The following is a 17,239-nucleotide window of genomic DNA, read 5'->3' as shown; positions in this document are numbered from 1 at the left end:
GTCCATCTGTGGGGATGAAATGCTCTGTTTACGTCAAACACATCTCCATCAAGTCTGTGTTTTTGAAGCATGCGCACATTCCTGAAGGTTCGAGGATATCACTGAATGCATCTTTGACCCTGCACTCTAAAAAATATTGTTTCGATAAAACAAAACAAAATTTAACGCAACAGTTTGCATTAATATATTGAAGTTACGACAACATCTAACAAAATGAAGTTCAGAAAACAAACTTTATTATGTTAGCCAAATCAGAGGCATTTTTACATAGCAAAAACCTCCAATTTTTAAGTTGAGTACTCAAAAAAAAAAAGTAGTTTATTTATTTTTTTATTAAAATTTAAAACAAACTCGGTTGTTTTCAAATTTACTGTTCATGCTTGTAAAAAACACATATAACAACAACATTTTTGTTTTTCGTTAGTTTTTTATTTGTATTAAACCACAGGTTTTCATTGTTTTACAAAACAAAATCATGTACTGTCCCATATTATCAGTATAAAAAAATTAACAAAAAACATCAGTGTGTGGACTTAAACATATAAAACAACTCCATTAGTGTGAGTTATCCACCCAATTTCTTTGGGTTGCTAAAAGTAAATATTGTTTTAAAGTAACTGACAGATATTTTACCTTTAATTTAGCTGCATTTTAAAACTGACATAATTTTCAATATCTTCCTGTTTTGAAAACTTAATAAAATTATTTTGGCAACTTAAAAGTTTTAATCTTATCAGCATTTTAGAATTTTTAAGTTAAAATAATTTATTAAACTATGTAGTGGTAACAGACTTTGTGAGTTATTTTTTAGAGTGTGTGTACATGTCGATTTATACAGATGAAGTCAAAATTATTTTGAAATGTTTCCCAAATGATGTTGAACAGATTTACAGTATTTCCTATAATATGTTTTCCTCTTGAGAAAGTCTTATTTGTTTTGTTTCGGCTAGAATAAAAGCAGTTCTTAATTTTTTAAAACTATTTTAAGGTCAGAATTATTCATCTCATTAAGCAATATTTGTTTTCGATTGTCTACAGAACAAAACATCATCATAACTTTCCTAATTAACCTTTTAAGCCTTTAAATTAAAACATCTCTAGTCAAACATTATGTACTGTCATCAAAGCAGAAATAAAATAAATCAGTTATTAGAAATGAGTTATTAAAACTTTTATGTTTAGATATGTCCAAAAATCTCTCCGTTAAACTGAAGTCGAGGAAACAATTATAAAGTGGGGCTAATAACACTGACTTCAACTGCAGTTACTGACCTGCGATCAGTCGCATGGTTTCGATGAGGCATGATTGTCCATCAGTATGAAGCAAGTGTGAAGAAAACATTGCCCTGTAACGACTCAATTAATCAAAAGTGTACGGACAACAGGTTTTATTAGCAGCTTGGTGATGATTTTAGCAGACTTGTGCAGAAATATCTATGATGTCTTGCATATGTCGTCAGAGTATATAAGGATTTGTGTGTGGGTTTAGCGAAGAGCCAAACAAACTGGAAGCCCAAGAGGACACCTTATAAGCCAAGGTGAGATTGCTAAGATACTCATTTATTGACTTTTAAATAAAAAAAGAGTATTTTTTTAAAAAAGAAAATCTTTGGTAACACTTTAGATTGGTCACAATTAATGTTGTTAACTACTGACTTCTTACTTGCCTTTTATTAAGATATGAAGTGTTCATAGTTATAAAGTATGATCTTATGCTGCATCCCCGAACCTAAACTCGCAACTTTTACCTTACTAACTATTAATAAGCAGCTAATTAGTAGTTTAGTAAGCTTGTAGTGTTATTTAATGGTTTGTTAATACACACTGAGAAAAATGATTCATTGGATTTACTCAGTTTTTTAAAGGCAAATTCTTGCAGACAGATTTTATGGGCTGATGTTAAACAAGCAAATTGAATGTGGTAATGTTCAACTTAATTTGTTTGTTTAGATTTGACCCAAATCAGTTGTTTGCAACCACTTACATTACAGAAATTCAGTAAATCCAATGAATCTTTTTTTTTTTTTTTAGTGCAGTGAGTTGTGAGCTTTTAAAATTAACCAGCTATTTCTAAGTGAATTTGTCTTATGATCTTCTTATTAACTTTTCATGGTAATTAAATAATGTTTATACACACACAGTTGAAGTCCAAATTATTAGCCCCCCCTTTGATTTTTGTTTTCTTTTTTGAATATTTCCTAAATGATGTTGAGCAAAGAAAATTTTCACAGTATGTCTGATAATATTTTTTCTTCTTGAGAAAGTCTTATTTGTTTTATTTCGGCTAGAATAAAATCAGTTTTTAATTTTATAAACACCATTTAAGTTATATATATATATATATATATATATATATATATATATATATATATATATATATATATATATATATATATATATATATATATATATATATATATATATATATATATATATATATATATATATATATATATATATATATATATATATATATATATATATATATATATATATATATATATATATATATATATATATATATATATATATATATATATATATATATATATATATATACATATATATATATATACATATATATATATATATATATATATATATATATATATATATATATATATATATATATATATATATATATATATATATATATTGATGCATGTATATATATATTTTTTTTTTCTGTAGTCTACAGATCAAACCATCTTTTTTCAATAACTTGCCTAATTACCCTAACCTGCCTAGTTAACCTAATTAACCTAGTTAAGCCTTTAAATGTCACTTTAAGCTGTATAGAAGTGTCTTGAAAAATATCTAGTAAAATTTTATTTACTGTCATCATGGCAAAGAGAAAATAAATCAGTTATTAGAAATGAGTTATCAAAACTATTATGTTCAGAAATGTGTTGATGATATCGAACAAAAATTGGCGGAAAGTATTATATATACTAATAATTTTGACTTCAACTGTATATATTTTAAAGTGTACGTGTCAGAAATAAAAAGATCTTGACTTGATGTTTTCTTCTTTTCTGCATTTTTAGGATGGCTCATGCGAAGAGGTTTTCTCAAATTCCCATGTCTAAGGTTCTGTGTTTGTTTTTTGCTCTGGAAATGCATCTGAATCTGTGCAAGATTCATTGGAAAAACTTTATAATAAGGGTGCATTAGTTAATGTTAGTTAATGCATTTACTATCATGAACAAACAGTGAACAATACATTCATTACAGTATTTGCTCATTAGTTAGTTACTGAAAAATAAAGTTGTTACTTTATGTTAGCTCTCTGTCCATTAACACGCATAAATCTGGATGTTAATAATGCATTAATGAATGTTGAACTATGATTAATTAACAATGTACAAGTTTAGTTCATATTAGTAAATACATTAACATTAACAAATGAAACCTTTCTCAACCACGTTCCTGGAGGACCACCAGTTCTGCACATTTTCCATTTCTCCTTTAACAAACTTCCCTTATTCAGATCATCAGCTCATCAGCAGAGACTGAAAGACCTGAAATGGGTGTGACAGTACTGCAGTGCTGGTGGGCCTCCAAGAATGTGGTGGAGAAATAGGTGTGGCCGATAAAGTGCAGGCCTGACTGCAGATTTAGCATGGGTGTCTGTAACATTACGTGAATATGTTGTGCATTGTGTTTCTTTAGTGCATGCGGGATCTCTGTAAAGAGGAAGATTACTCGTTTCTGACCGGTCTGGAGAAGCAGGATCAGAGTCTTGAGGAAGAGTGCACACAGCAGGACAGCGAGAGGCTGGAAAAGCTAGAAGAAAGAGTAGGTTTGCTTGTAATCACGCTCTTGAAAGATCTACACCATGGCTGCTCAACCCTGGCGATCGACCTTCCTGCAGATTTCAGATCCAACCCCGATCAAACACAGCTGAACCAATTAATTAGGACCTGAACAGCACTTGATAATTACAGCCAGGTGTGTTTGATTTGGGTGGCAACTGAAATCTGCAGGAAGGTCGATCTCCAGGAACAGGGCTGAGCACCCCTGATCTACACTGTAAAAAAAGGATTCAAGTTTTTGACATGTTTCTAGTCCAAATATCTACAAATTGTTAAATCAGGAAGCATTTTCTTGCAAGTGAAAAACAGAGCCTGTCACATTGGAGCAAAGTAATAGCAAAGAAATGTCACTTTAATGCATGTACCGGCTGATTTGTGTGTTCCTCCAGGTTCGTCGGCGACAGAAGCGAGAGCAAGAGCATCAAGAAAAGCAACGCGAACTAGAGCAACAGCAGAAGGTATGTCCACTCATGTCAGGGCCACTGTCTGCAATGATAACACTAATTATATCTGTCTCCAGCACCACAGCGTGAGTCTGTCCAGAGCCCACAGACCTGCTCCGTCAGACTTACATCGTCAGGCTAATTGTGCTTGATTGCATTACGTCTGCATTGTTCCTAACTTATCTGCACATGCAGTGACCTCTGTGTTGTGAGGCCAGGTAAATACACCAATGCAGTCATTTCTGCTTTAAATATATGTGTTTTTAAAGCAGGGTTTTGGTAGACAGTGCACTTCATTAGTTTTTTTTTTTTTTAACCCCTTTCAAAATAATGGTGATTGATGCACACAGCATGCTTTGTTTTTATGTACTGTAACATCTAGGAATGGATAAATAGACGATCCTACAAAAATAGTCTGTGTGTAAAAAAAAAAAAAATGTATATATATATATATATATATATATATAGCTTGGCATTCATACTCAAATGAGTGGGAAACAAATCATTCTGCTTTAAATTTAACAAAGCATGCAAGTTCATTTCAAAGTCACCTACAGAACATCATAAGGAGTTTGTTTAGATTTGATTATTAGTCATGTAAACTATAGTCCGCTTTGTTTGTGTGTAGTATTTGCTGTATATGAAGCCGGGTAAATATATTCTTCAAAAATAGCCTATGAATATCTTGGAGCCAGACACAGAAACATTTGTACACAGAGAGAACATGGTGGGAAATGTCCAGCTTCTGTCAATCCAAAACTAATGTTGCTGACAGAAACGCTAAGCAGGATATATATTTATTCATTCATTTTCTTGTCGGCTTTATTAATCCGGGGTTGCCACAGCGGAATGAACTGCCAACTTATCCAGCACGTTTTTACGCAGCGGTTGTCTTCCAGCCGCAACCCATCTCTGGGTGACATCCACACACACACTCATAAACTATGGACAATTTAGCCTATCCAACTCACCTGTACCACATGTCTTTGGACTGTGGGGGAAACCGGAGCACCCGGAGGAAACCCTCGAGAACGCAAGGAGAACATGCACTCCACACAGAAACGCCAACTGCTGGATATATATATATATATATATATATATATACACACACACACACACAACTCACATTGTCCATGTTTAGGCAACTCCGATACATCTAAAGAGAATTTTATACTTACAAAAGCTAATCCCCTTGCTTATATGTCATGATGTTGCTTTAAATTATTTATTTGAAATGAATATTGATTAAATACGTCATTCGGAAATCTGACTGGGCCATATAATAACATATACAGTAAATACAGTTAAAGCCGGTATATTTGAACATATACTGTATGTACACCACCTGACCAAAGTCTTGTCGTCGATCCCAGTTGTAAGAACAACAAATAATAACTTGACTTCTAGATGATCATTCAGAAGAGTGGCAGAACATCTGTTAAACTGCATCCATATCATTACAAATACTGCAAAAGACCTACTGGAACCCTGCATGGATCACAATTCTTACAGGAATCAGTCAAGTTTGGTGAAGGAAAAATGATGGTTTGGAGTTACATTCAGTATGGGGTGTGTGTGAGAGATCTGCAGAGTGGATGGCAACATCAACAGCCTGAGGTATCAAGACATTTGTGCTGCCCATTACATTACAAACCACAGGAGAGGGTGAATTCTCCAGCAGGATAGCGCTCCTTCTCATACTTCAGCCTCATGATTAAAGTATGCACATACACTGTAGAAAAAAATCCATAATTTTACAGTTTATTTCCAGTTTCTGGGCTGCCGGAAAAAAAAAGTAAAATAACTGGCATTAAATTACAGAAATTTATGGTAACATAGCGAACATTACTTTACAGAAATCTACTTAAATTGAAATTTCTAGTACATTTCTGTAATTTAACCTCTGTTTCTTTACAGTAAATTTATGTAACCGTTATTTTACAGTTTATTTCCAGCACCAGTTGCCGGAATGAATCGTTAAATTATGGATTTTTTTTACAGTGTAGTTCATGTACTTAAACATTTTAAGTCAATGGATTTACTCACCTAATTTTATTTAGGAAAGTGAACTAATAATTTTAAAGGTAACAGGTTTACTCACTTATTTTAAGTAAAGGCAGCCAATCATTTTTTGTATACTTAACATTTTAGTGATGTTTGGCAGAGTATTTGGGGGGTTTTCCAGAAATATACCCATGCAACATTGTGGTCATAATTTAGTTTTGGGCCAATTAATGATATGCAATGTAGGCCATTCATTCAGTGCAATGTTTCCATCATCCAATGCAATGCACATTTCACTATGGTGGTGTAAACGTGCACGCTACTGTTCTGCAGTGCAGGACACTCAGAGACTGTGTTTTGTAAGCTGATGAAGCTCCAGCTGCACATGATCTGCTGCCAGTAAAGTCTGAGTTCAGCAGCCAAGTGTGAGGTCACTAAAGGACAGTCGTGTTGTTGTTGTCCACTTGGCTGTTGTCGTAAACTCAACAGCTTGAGGAATTCCTGCAACGCCTTCAACAACTTCAGACTTAAAGGGACACTCAGCTTTTTGGGGGGAAATATGCTCATTTTACAATTCTCCTATGGAGTTAAACAGTTCAGTTGACCATTTTAAAATCCATTTAACCAATCTTTGTGTCTGGCGAGAGCACTTTTAGCTTAGCTTGGCATAGATCATTAAGTCAGATTAGACCATTAGCATCTCACTCAAAAATGACAGAAGAGTTTTGATTATTTTCGGATTTCAAGCTTGAGACTTGTGTAGTTACATTGTGTACTAAGACCAACAGAAAATGAAAAGTTGCTATTTTCTAGACAGATATGACTCAGAACTATAGTTTCATTTAGGCGTAATAATCAAGAAACTTTACTGCCATACAATGGCTGAAGCAGACACCAGGACATAATGCACATCCAGCAAATTTAAGGAACAGAAACATTTGTGAAAGACGCTTGTTCAAGCATTGCTGTCATGCCTTTAATAGGAAAATAATCAAAAGTCTTTAGTTTTTTTTTTTACTGAGATGCTAATGGTCTAATCCGATTCAACTATTTATGCTAAGCTAAGCTAAAAGTGCTCCTGCCAGACTTGAAGATTGGCTGAATAGATTCAAAAATGGTACTGCTGTCAAGTTTCAAATAGGAAAATAATCAAAACTCTTTTTTTATTGAGATGCTAATGGTCTAATCTGATTAAATGATTTATGCTAAGCTAATCTAAAATTACTCTCGCTAGAGTTGAAGATTGGCTGATTAGATTCAAAAACGGTACTGCTGTCAAGTCTTAAATAGAAAAATTATCAAAACTTTTATTTTTTTTTTTACTGAGATGCTAACGGTCTAATCCGATTCAATGATTTATGCTGAGCTAAGCTAAAAGTGCTCCTGCCAGACTTGAAGTTTGGCTGCTTGGTTTAAAAAATGTTACTGCTGTCAAGTTTCAAATAGGAAAATAATCAAAACTCTTTTTTTTTTTTTTGAGACGCTAATGGTCTAATCCGATTCAACAATTTATGCTAAGCTAAGCTAAAAGTGCCATCACCAGACTTGAAGATTGGCTGAATGGATTCAAATATGGTAAAACTCATTCATTAATTTTCTTTTTGGCTTAGTCCCTTTATTAATCTGATGTCACCACAGCAGAATGAACCACCAAAATGGTCAAACTCAACTATTTAACTAGTATAACTCCCAACTAGGAGAGTTATAAAAAAAAAAGCCTATATATAAGCCTGAAGTGTTTCTTTAAGACCAAACCACAATGGGACGTAGTTAAGAAGAGAATCCGTAATTGCTCTTCCTCTCTTATTGAAATCAACCTTGGGTTCGGCCTTTGTAATTCCTAACGGCTAGAAAACAGACAGTCCACTACTCCGACTTCCTTCCTCTCCAGCTGCTCAGACTCTCCTGGCCAGTTTTCAGGTCCGTCCACTGATTAATGTAGGGTCAAAGGAGAAGTGCTTTACTCCTGTTTCCCATGCTCGTGTTCACTATTTGATGGTGTTATCATTCATAAGCAAAGCTCTAGCCTGATAACCCCACCCTGAGTGTGTGTTACCGGGAGAGAACAGCCTGTGACTGCTCCAGTCCTCAGGGGACAGAGGTGTTACTACACACACACACACACTGTGTTTTCTCTTCTTAGGTCGGATGTGTTTCAACGCCTTCCATATGTGGAGTGCATTTAGTGTCTTATGTTATGGCATTAGAGACGGGAAGTTGCACCCACACATAATGCGTACAGGTGAGAGGTCAAGCCTAGCCTCATTCCTGCAGATCTACATCAGGGTTCGCTTCGCTGGCTCCACCCGCAGATGGATAGACTTGTTTATGATCAATAACAACGGATATCTGGATATCAATCTGGCAAGGCTATTGAGTAAAAGATTGTATAGTAATTTTCACTTTTTTCAATTTTCATAATTTTAAATGCTTGAAAGTTTTTAATATTTATATATATTTTAAAACGTATGTACGTTTAAATACAACTTTTTTCTGATGTTTAACAGAGCAAGGATATATTTACAGCATGTCTGATAATATTTTATCTTCTAGAGAAAGGCTTATTAGTTTTATTTTGGCTAGAATAAAAGCAGATTTTATTTTTTTAAACACCATTTTAAGGACAAAATTATTAGCCCTTTAAAGCTATATATTTTTTTCCGATAGTCTACTAAACAAACCATCGTTATACAATAACCTGCCTAATTACCCTAACCTGCCTAGTTAACCTAATTAACCTAGTTAAGCCTTTAAATGTCACTTTAAGCTGTATAGAAGTGTCTTGAAGAATACCTCGTCAAACTTTATTTACTTTCATCACGACAAAGATAAAAGAAATCAGTTATTAGAAATGAGTTATTAAAACTATTATTATTAGGAGTGTGTTGACATTTTTTTTTCTTCGTTTAACAGAAATTGGGGAAAAAATAATTCCGGGGAGCTAATAATTCTGATTTCAACTGTATATTTACATATGTATTAAATCATCTTTGCATCAAAATGAAAAAAAAAACTAATTACCACTTGTGCAAGGAGTTTGAAACGTAGTGACGCTGTTCTCTCTTCTGGCTGCCGTTTTCAGTCTCGCATAATTTTTTCCTTTTTTCTGTTCAGTCTTGATGACACCATCTTGGAGTTTTTCTTTTCTTATTTTATCATACAGGATTGTGAAAAGGGTTTATAGAATGTTTGTTCAAAGTAATTAGGACATCATTAATGGAACAGCTTTTGAAAAATAGCCTAAGTCAGACTTTGATGTTTAAACTGTGCTTCTTGTTTCGGAACACATTCTAAAGCAACATTCCAAAATGTCTGCAAATTTTTAAAAATGGAGAAGCTTTCAAGAACATTCAGAAATAATACACTGTTAACAATTGCCTGCAGTATTTACAGTAACTTACTAGCAGCAGCAAGGTAATGTAAAATAAACTTACAGCATAAATACTGTATCAAATCTTGCTGTTCATGTATTTACAGTATTGCATATCTTGTAAAATATGCAGTATTTTAAGTACTATCATCTGTAATATATTTTCATACAATACATACATATATTTCATGTACACTAGGTCCAAATAGTAAATTACTATATTTTCCTTACAGTATTATTGACTTTTTTTTACTGTATTTTGATTCGCAGCAACTTTAAAATACAGTAACATACTGTCATTTGTATATTTACTTTAAAATTATACTGTAAAAAGGTAAACGTAAGGTAAAAAGGTTACTGTATTTTCTACAATTAGCCATTTTTTTTACTATATTTCGATTCACAACAAATTGAAATATTGAAAAATTTGATGGTTCTGAGAGGATATTACCACCAATGCAACTTGAAAATACAGTAACATACTGCAAAACGGTCATACAGTAAAATACAGCCATACTACAGTTAAATACAGTTTTATTTACATAAAAGTGTTAACAGTGTAGTTTATAATGTAATGAAAACATTAGCACACTGTTCTTAGAACATATTTGTTGTCATTTTAAATATTAAGCCTGATTGTTTCAAAATGTTAAGAGAACATTCGTAAGTATCAATGTTTCCAAAATCATAAAATAAAAAAATTGCCATTTTTAATAAACAAAAACTGTAATCACATTAACAGAACATATTCCTTGTATTCTTAAAAAAATACACAACAGTCTAAGAATATAATGGTTAGCTGGATGTTAGTTTTTGGAATGTTACTACTTGTTTCGGAATGTTTATAGAACATTCAAAAGTAGATATGAAATGATAATATAAGGGGCAGCAAGGTGGCTCAGTGGTAAGCACTGTTGCCTCACAGCTAGAAGGTTGATGTTTTTCTGGGTTTCCTCCGAGTGTTCTGGTTTCCCCCACAATCCAAAGACATGCACTATAGGTGAATTGGGTAAACAAAATTGGCCATATAAGTGCGTGTGTAAATGTGAGAGTATATGGGTGTTTCCCAGTACTGGGTACATATGCTGGAATAGTTGCTGGTTCATTCCAGTTTGGCAATCCCTAATAAATACGAAACTAAATATGAAGGAAAATGAATGAATAAATGTAGAAATAATGTTTTTTTATTTTTAATAATGTCATAGGAACATTAGCACAACATTCTTACAACATATACTGTATTATTAGCCGGACGTTAATTTTGAATATGTTACTAATAATTATTGCTTGTTTCAGAAATTTGTTTCAGATTCTAAACTCAAAATTCATGCAAACTGATGAAACAGAGAAAGCATTACCAATCCTCCAGCAAGAAAATCAATGAGTCAAAAACTTGCTTTTGAACCTTTATAGAATATTAAGCAATAATATTTTCATATCATAACTGAATATCAGCACAACTTCCTTTGTGTGTATTTAATCCTATTAGAATGCAGTTGCACAAACAGGCCCTTCATTTCTAAGGACGGAACATGCTTGCGTAAGACTAAATTTGATTCAAGAAACCTTGACTAACGTTATAAGTTTATAAAAGAACAATCCCACATAAACACAAACCCTTAATGCCGTTTCCAAAATCAATGGTTTCATAACAGCAACTTAATATTATTAGAAATAACATTATATTCAATGTTTGTAAAAGGAGAAGGACGAGCAGTGGAGAAGTCATGTGGCTGAGCTGGCGGTCCAACGCAAGGCCATACACGCCAAACTGGACAGACTACGAGAATTCAGGGTGAGGTTTTTACTGGACACACACGCAGACACACCGACACACACACACATAGGAACGGTAATATTGCTCCCAGAACGTACAGATGTGAGGCCCAAAAGCAGTATGACTGAATGTGACCAGATGTTCAAAGTATCTAAGTATGCTAACCAAAACCATACTTACAGTACCTGATGCAGGCACAGATTACAGCTAAAGCACACCAAACAAATGTTAAATTTTATTTAAATGACAGATTTAGAAATATATATCTAATGATTTTTAAGATCAATAATATCTAAAACGATTGGCCTTAGATGTTGATGCATCTCTGGTTTCATTTCCAGGACTTTCAGAAGAAAGTCGTGCTTCAGGATTTGGGTCTGGATCCAGATTCTGCCAATGAAACAGTCAAGCACCTTCTGATGAGATTGTAACTGTGTTTACTAGTGTAAAAACACACATATTTACTAAGCTAATGGAGGTTTATATGATCTGTTTCGGTATGTAGAGGTCATATATCTTCATAAAATGTCTTAAAGGGGTCACGACATCCTGAAAGCTTCATAACTTGCAGGTTAAAAATGATGTTTACTGTTAAATTCCTCACATCAAGACCATTGAAGATGTTAAATGTCAAGATATTAAAGATTTGATCTAAAAGTTTGGATGTTTAATAGTCATATATTTTCAGATATTGTGTTAAATGGGTCATGAAATGCTGAGAAAATGATGTTTACTGTTAAGCTACAAACATCAAGACCATTTAAGAGGGTGACTTTCGGCTCTTTAGTAAAACATTAGAGATTTCATCTGAAACTGTGGGTTTAGGTGATTCATAAAATGCAAGTCAACGCTAACTAACACTTTTAGAGGAAACAAATCATATACAGGCAAAACTAAATGAACACCTGTGTCTCCTGATGATACTTTGAAGACTTATGATGCATAATCATTGGTCTTTGAAAGAAACTGAACTCTATGTTGGTGTTAAGTGGTCATATATCTTTGGAAAATGTGTTAAAAGGTTCAAGAAATCCTGCAAGATTTCTAGCTTGCAGGTAAAAAAACTATGATATTTACTGTTAAAATACATCACCAAAACCATTCAAGCTGTAGGTGACTTCAGTAAAACAATAAAGATTTGATCTGAAACTGTGGTTTTTGATGATTCATAAAATGCAACGCTAACTAACACTTTTAGAGTAAACAAAATATATACAGGCAATACTAAATTATTACCTGTGTCTTCTGACGATACTTTGAGGGCTTATGAAGCTAAATCACTGGTTTATGAAAGAAATTGAACTCTGTGTTGGTGTTAAGTGGTCATATATCTTCAGAAAATGTGTTAAATGGGTCATGAAATCCTGCAAAAATTATGTTTAGCCTACTGTTACATTACATACATCGAGACTAGTTCAGAATGTTGGTGGCTTTCGTTTCTTCAGTAAAACATTAAAGATTTTATCTGAAATTGGGGTTTAGATGATTCATAAAATGCAAGTCAACGCCAACCAACACTTTTAGAGTAAATTAAAATATACATATACAGGCAAAAGTAAATTATTACCTGTGTCTCCTGATGATATATGGAGTTCCTATGAAGAAAAATCATTGGTCTATGAAAGAAACAACATTATTTACCTCTAATTCACAGCCTTACAGCAGCAAATGTCTTAAATGTTTTATGGAAATCTGATATATAGCCATATAGGAACATTACATTGGATAGATAGATAGATAGATAGATAGATAGATAGATAGATAGATAGATAGATAGATAGATAGATAGATAGATAGATAGATAGATAGATAGATAGATAGATAGATAGATAGATAGATAGATAGATAGATAGATAGATAGATAGATAGATAGATAGATAGATAGATAGATAGATAGATAGATAGGTGGGTGGGTGGGTGGGTGGATGGATGGATGGATGGATGGATGGATGGATGGATGGATGGATGGATGGGTAGGTATGTGGGTGGTTGGATGGATGGATGGATGGATGTATAGATAGATAGATAGATAGATAGATAGATAGATAGATAGATAGATAGATAGATAGATAGATAGATAGATAGATAGATAGATAGATAGATAGATAGATAGATAGATAGATATTTTATCTCAAATATGTAATTAGCATATATTGCTATAATTGCTATATAACCTTATCAGATTTCTGTAGGGGGGAGTTTAAATGTAGTCCTCTACAATTTGGAGGAGTAAACAAACAGCAAATTTCATTTTTTGGTTTGTTTTGGTTGAACTAAATGAATATCTGTGTCTCCTGATGATACTCTGAGGTCTAATTAAGCAAAACCATTGGCCTATGAAGGAAACTGAACTCTGTGTTTGGTGTTAAGTGGTTTAAACCGATCGTCTTTCTTAGCCGTCAAACGATTAAAATAAACAGAACAGAAGGTGGCAGTATTGCAAAAATCTGAACAGCCGTAAAACCACAATAGAGAAGAAGAAGAGATTGTTGACATGTGCACTTAATTGTGATGACAACAGGACAGGTAAGAAGTAAAATACAATTTGATTCAATGTCAAAATCATCTCTGTACAGATTTCAGAGGATGGTATATTTGTAATGGTTTCCCTCATGGCGTTGAAGGTTTGGTAAAGGAGGCTCATTAATGAAAAGCACCATAAAGGAGGCTCATTAATGAAGAACACATTAAAAGGAGGCTCATTAATGAAGAGTGAAGCTTTGGAGACGACAGAATTACATCTAAAACAGTAAGTGAACAATTTCATATGTTTTTTTTAATTATTATTACAGAGGGTTTCATAAATTCCTTAGGCAGAGGACATTCACACTCTTTACTCTGTAATGACCAGTGCCAGACAGAATCTGCAGACTATGCTGTAAAGAAGTTATTGATTTTAAGAGTAACAATATAGGAGCTAAAACAAAAATCTGAATCTGAAAAAAAAAAAACGTCTTAACTTTCAAGGTTTACCATGCAAATCTAATTAGAGACAATTATTTGGTAAACAAAATGACAACATGCCTCTGATATAAAACATGCATAGGCAAAATAAATAAAGTAAATAAATGGGTTTAATAATGGGCAAAAAAAAAAATATATATATATATACATGTATATCATAATCATAATATATAACAAATAAAATATTTTAATTTAGGGCTGCATGATATAGGAAAAATATGACATTGCAATATATATTTTTCTGTGTATAGTATTATATTAGAGGAACTGATGTAATAATGGTTTTAAAATCTTTTTTTTCTGTCTTATGTTCTTTTTTATTTTTATTTTTGCTTTTTCTGTTTTGTCTGTATCCCTCTCAGGCTCAAATACGTTTTTAGAAACAGGAAAAATCTGATATTTGGGGGATATTATCATATGGGGTAGTACAATAGAATCCTGACTGTTTTTTTTTAGAGAGACCTTCACATGCGAGGCGTTCTGGGATGTTGCAGATTTGCAACATTGGCCCAGTGTTGTAATTAGACACTGACGACTGAATATGATATGAACAATAACTTTTTATATACAACTTTTCAAACAATGTAACAAATTGCTTTTCAGTGGCCGAACAACTACAAAAACATATGGGATCCAAATCCAATATCTCAAATCCTCACTGAGTAGGTCATGTTTCCAAGTCATGGACAACCAAGTCCTGCAGTGGTACTTCTGAGTAAAAAAAAAAAAAACTCATAAAATATGTATCTGGATTAATAAGGTAGTTCATTTTTACCTTTTGCAAATCAGCCTGCCTTGAGAAGGTTAAAATTGTTGTTGCTTTTTGTATTGCTCTAGGAAAATAAAAATATATATATATATATATATATATATATATATATATATATATATATATATATATATATATATATATATATATATATATATATATATACAGTATATTCTGAGAAGGTCTTTAAAAAGTCTTAAAAGGCTATTGAAATTATTTTTACAGTAGGATTCCTGCATATGCAATGTTAAAGTGCTCCTTAACCTTTAGTATTTTCCAGAAGTGACAACTTTTCAGAGAAACTAACCTTTGGAGTTTAAATGCATTGAGTTATGTCCCATTCAACAAGATTAAACAATAAGCAAGTAAATCCGGGCTAACAATGTAATGCGCGTCACATGTCCGCCTGTAATAGTACAGCAGATGAGAGTATAAACGGTACAATAAATCGCATGACTCGAGAGGAAGACAAACAGAGGAGTTCAGATTCAAAAGAGAAACAGCGGCCAATTAATTCTCATGTCCTTTATGCATCTCCGACACAAAGGGTGCTGATGGAGGAAGATAGATGAGAAAAGGGGAGCGCGGAAGAAAGGACGGAGGAGAAAGAAACAGGTGGTTCCAGGTCTAGCATTAAGGGAGAACACAGCAGCGTCGTGTTTCAGCATGTCTGACCCCCTTAGGGCCAGGAAAATGCCACAGTCTCCAGTGTCACACTTACGAATGTCCCACAATGGGGTTAGTGCACATGGACTTTTCATTTCAGCCAGCAAGCCTCACTGCTTCCGGTGAACTGGCTTTCTATTATAAAATCGCCCCTTTCTAGGTCTGATTTCTTTAAAAATTAGTAATCTTCATTCCCTGGTAGATATCCGCTATAAAGTGGGTCTTGGATCAGATAAGAAGCACTGCATTAATATCCATTTTCCCCTGATATGTCTTCAAAATATGAACATTTATTTTACCCCAGTATTTTCAATGGAGTTTCTGCGCTTCTGACAACACTAGTGGTCATACATCTTGTCGTTCATCTTGTTTTAAGCTTGAACAGCTAAATGAATGCTTAAATCTATTCAGCTGGTTGTATTTTAATTACATTACAACATCGATGCTGTAAAAAGAACCATTTAAAATTAAAAACAGTCACATAAACCTTATCATTGGCTCAAAAACACTAGCTGTGCATATACTGTAGCCCGTTGCAGCATGTTAAGGTCTCTCGGCCACTATACACAACTTTTTCCCTTCAACTTCATCAACCTCTCTGTGTTTATTTGATCGTGGACGCGCGGAGGACGTGTTGAAAGGCTTTGATTTATCCCGCGCTCCTAATGTGCGCTGCAGAACACATTTAAATGCTGCTACGACACTCTGGAGCCTTTTCCGAAAACACAAGCCCTCCAGTAAATAGTTGTAGGCCATTCATTCCACCATACTGCGGCATACCATACTGAAAAGTGTTTCCCTGCCAGCTTCACCACCCATCCACTGCAGCGCCCGTAGCACATTAAATCTTTCTAAGCAATTGTGGGTCATTCAAGACACATTTTTTAAATCACTTTCCTCATTTTGAGCATTTCTAGCCCACAGTGTTTTAGGGGTTAGCAGTGGGCTGTGTTTGGAATCTCTGCACACTGCTGCTTGTTCAGTCTACTTGTTTAAAATGAGCTGTACCGACACTATTCTTGAGACTTTGTTTTGGGGACAACTTAATTTTTTTATTATTAATCCACTTAAAAGCCTTATAGCTAACTTAATTGATTTGTGTTGGCACAATATGAATAAATTGTGTGGAGATATTTTATCTAATGCACTGGAAAAAGAAAAGCTGGGTTCCACACAATTCCTTCATGTTGCCCCAACACAAATCAACTTATAATTGTCATTATAAATTTAAAGGTTTAAGAAACCCTGGAGTCTGGGGTGTCGCTAGACTCCATTTACTGGGGCAAGTGCCCCAGTAAAAATCTCCAGTGCCCCAGTAAATGCTTTGAGATACTATTTACTTTATGTACTAGTGTATTTATTTTGAGTGGTAATTCGAGAATAAAGATGTCATTCTATATGTGCACCCGAACTATTGCTGGTGAAAGCAGT

At 33.7% G+C, this 17,239-nt stretch overlaps 2 protein-coding genes across 19 annotated transcripts in view; both read left to right on the top strand.

Moving 5' to 3' along the window:
- The first annotated feature begins 1,489 nt into the window (after positions 1 to 1,489).
- On the top strand, positions 1,490 to 12,160 carry LOC100331497 (U2 small nuclear ribonucleoprotein auxiliary factor 35 kDa subunit-related protein 1-like). 2 transcript variants are annotated; one of them, XR_015481684.2, is made up of 7 exons: positions 1,494 to 1,538; positions 3,048 to 3,090; positions 3,673 to 3,798; positions 4,205 to 4,273; positions 4,336 to 4,476; positions 11,335 to 11,427; positions 11,751 to 12,069. XR_015481684.2 is itself a non-coding variant. In NM_001327888.2 (6 exon segments), coding segments are annotated over 5 exon segments (420 nt in total). In that variant the 5' UTR covers positions 1,490 to 1,538; position 3,048; the 3' UTR covers positions 11,841 to 12,160.
- Positions 12,161 to 13,874: 1,714 nt separating this feature from the next.
- The window catches only part of cd9b (CD9 molecule b), a 142,369-nt gene continuing 139,004 nt past the window's right edge, over positions 13,875 to 17,239 (top strand). For 9 of the 17 annotated variants that reach the window (XM_088649756.1, XM_088649751.1, XM_088649762.1 and 6 more), the window contains exons 1-2: positions 13,875 to 13,935; positions 14,064 to 14,158. The gene's annotated coding sequence lies outside the window, so the exon portion shown is untranslated. Of the gene's footprint in view, positions 13,936 to 14,033; positions 14,159 to 17,239 lie in introns of all 17 variants that reach the window. The other 8 variants (XM_088649759.1, XM_088649749.1, XM_088649758.1 and 5 more) reach the window with 1 other exon arrangement.

This window comes from Danio rerio, chromosome 4 (assembly GCF_052040795.2).
Source record: "Danio rerio strain M-AB ecotype USA chromosome 4, GRCz13ab, whole genome shotgun sequence".
Lineage (NCBI taxonomy): Eukaryota > Metazoa > Chordata > Actinopteri > Cypriniformes > Danionidae > Danio > Danio rerio.
Note: the sequence above shows the minus strand (reverse complement) of the source record. Positions and strands in the feature narration are given on the sequence as shown.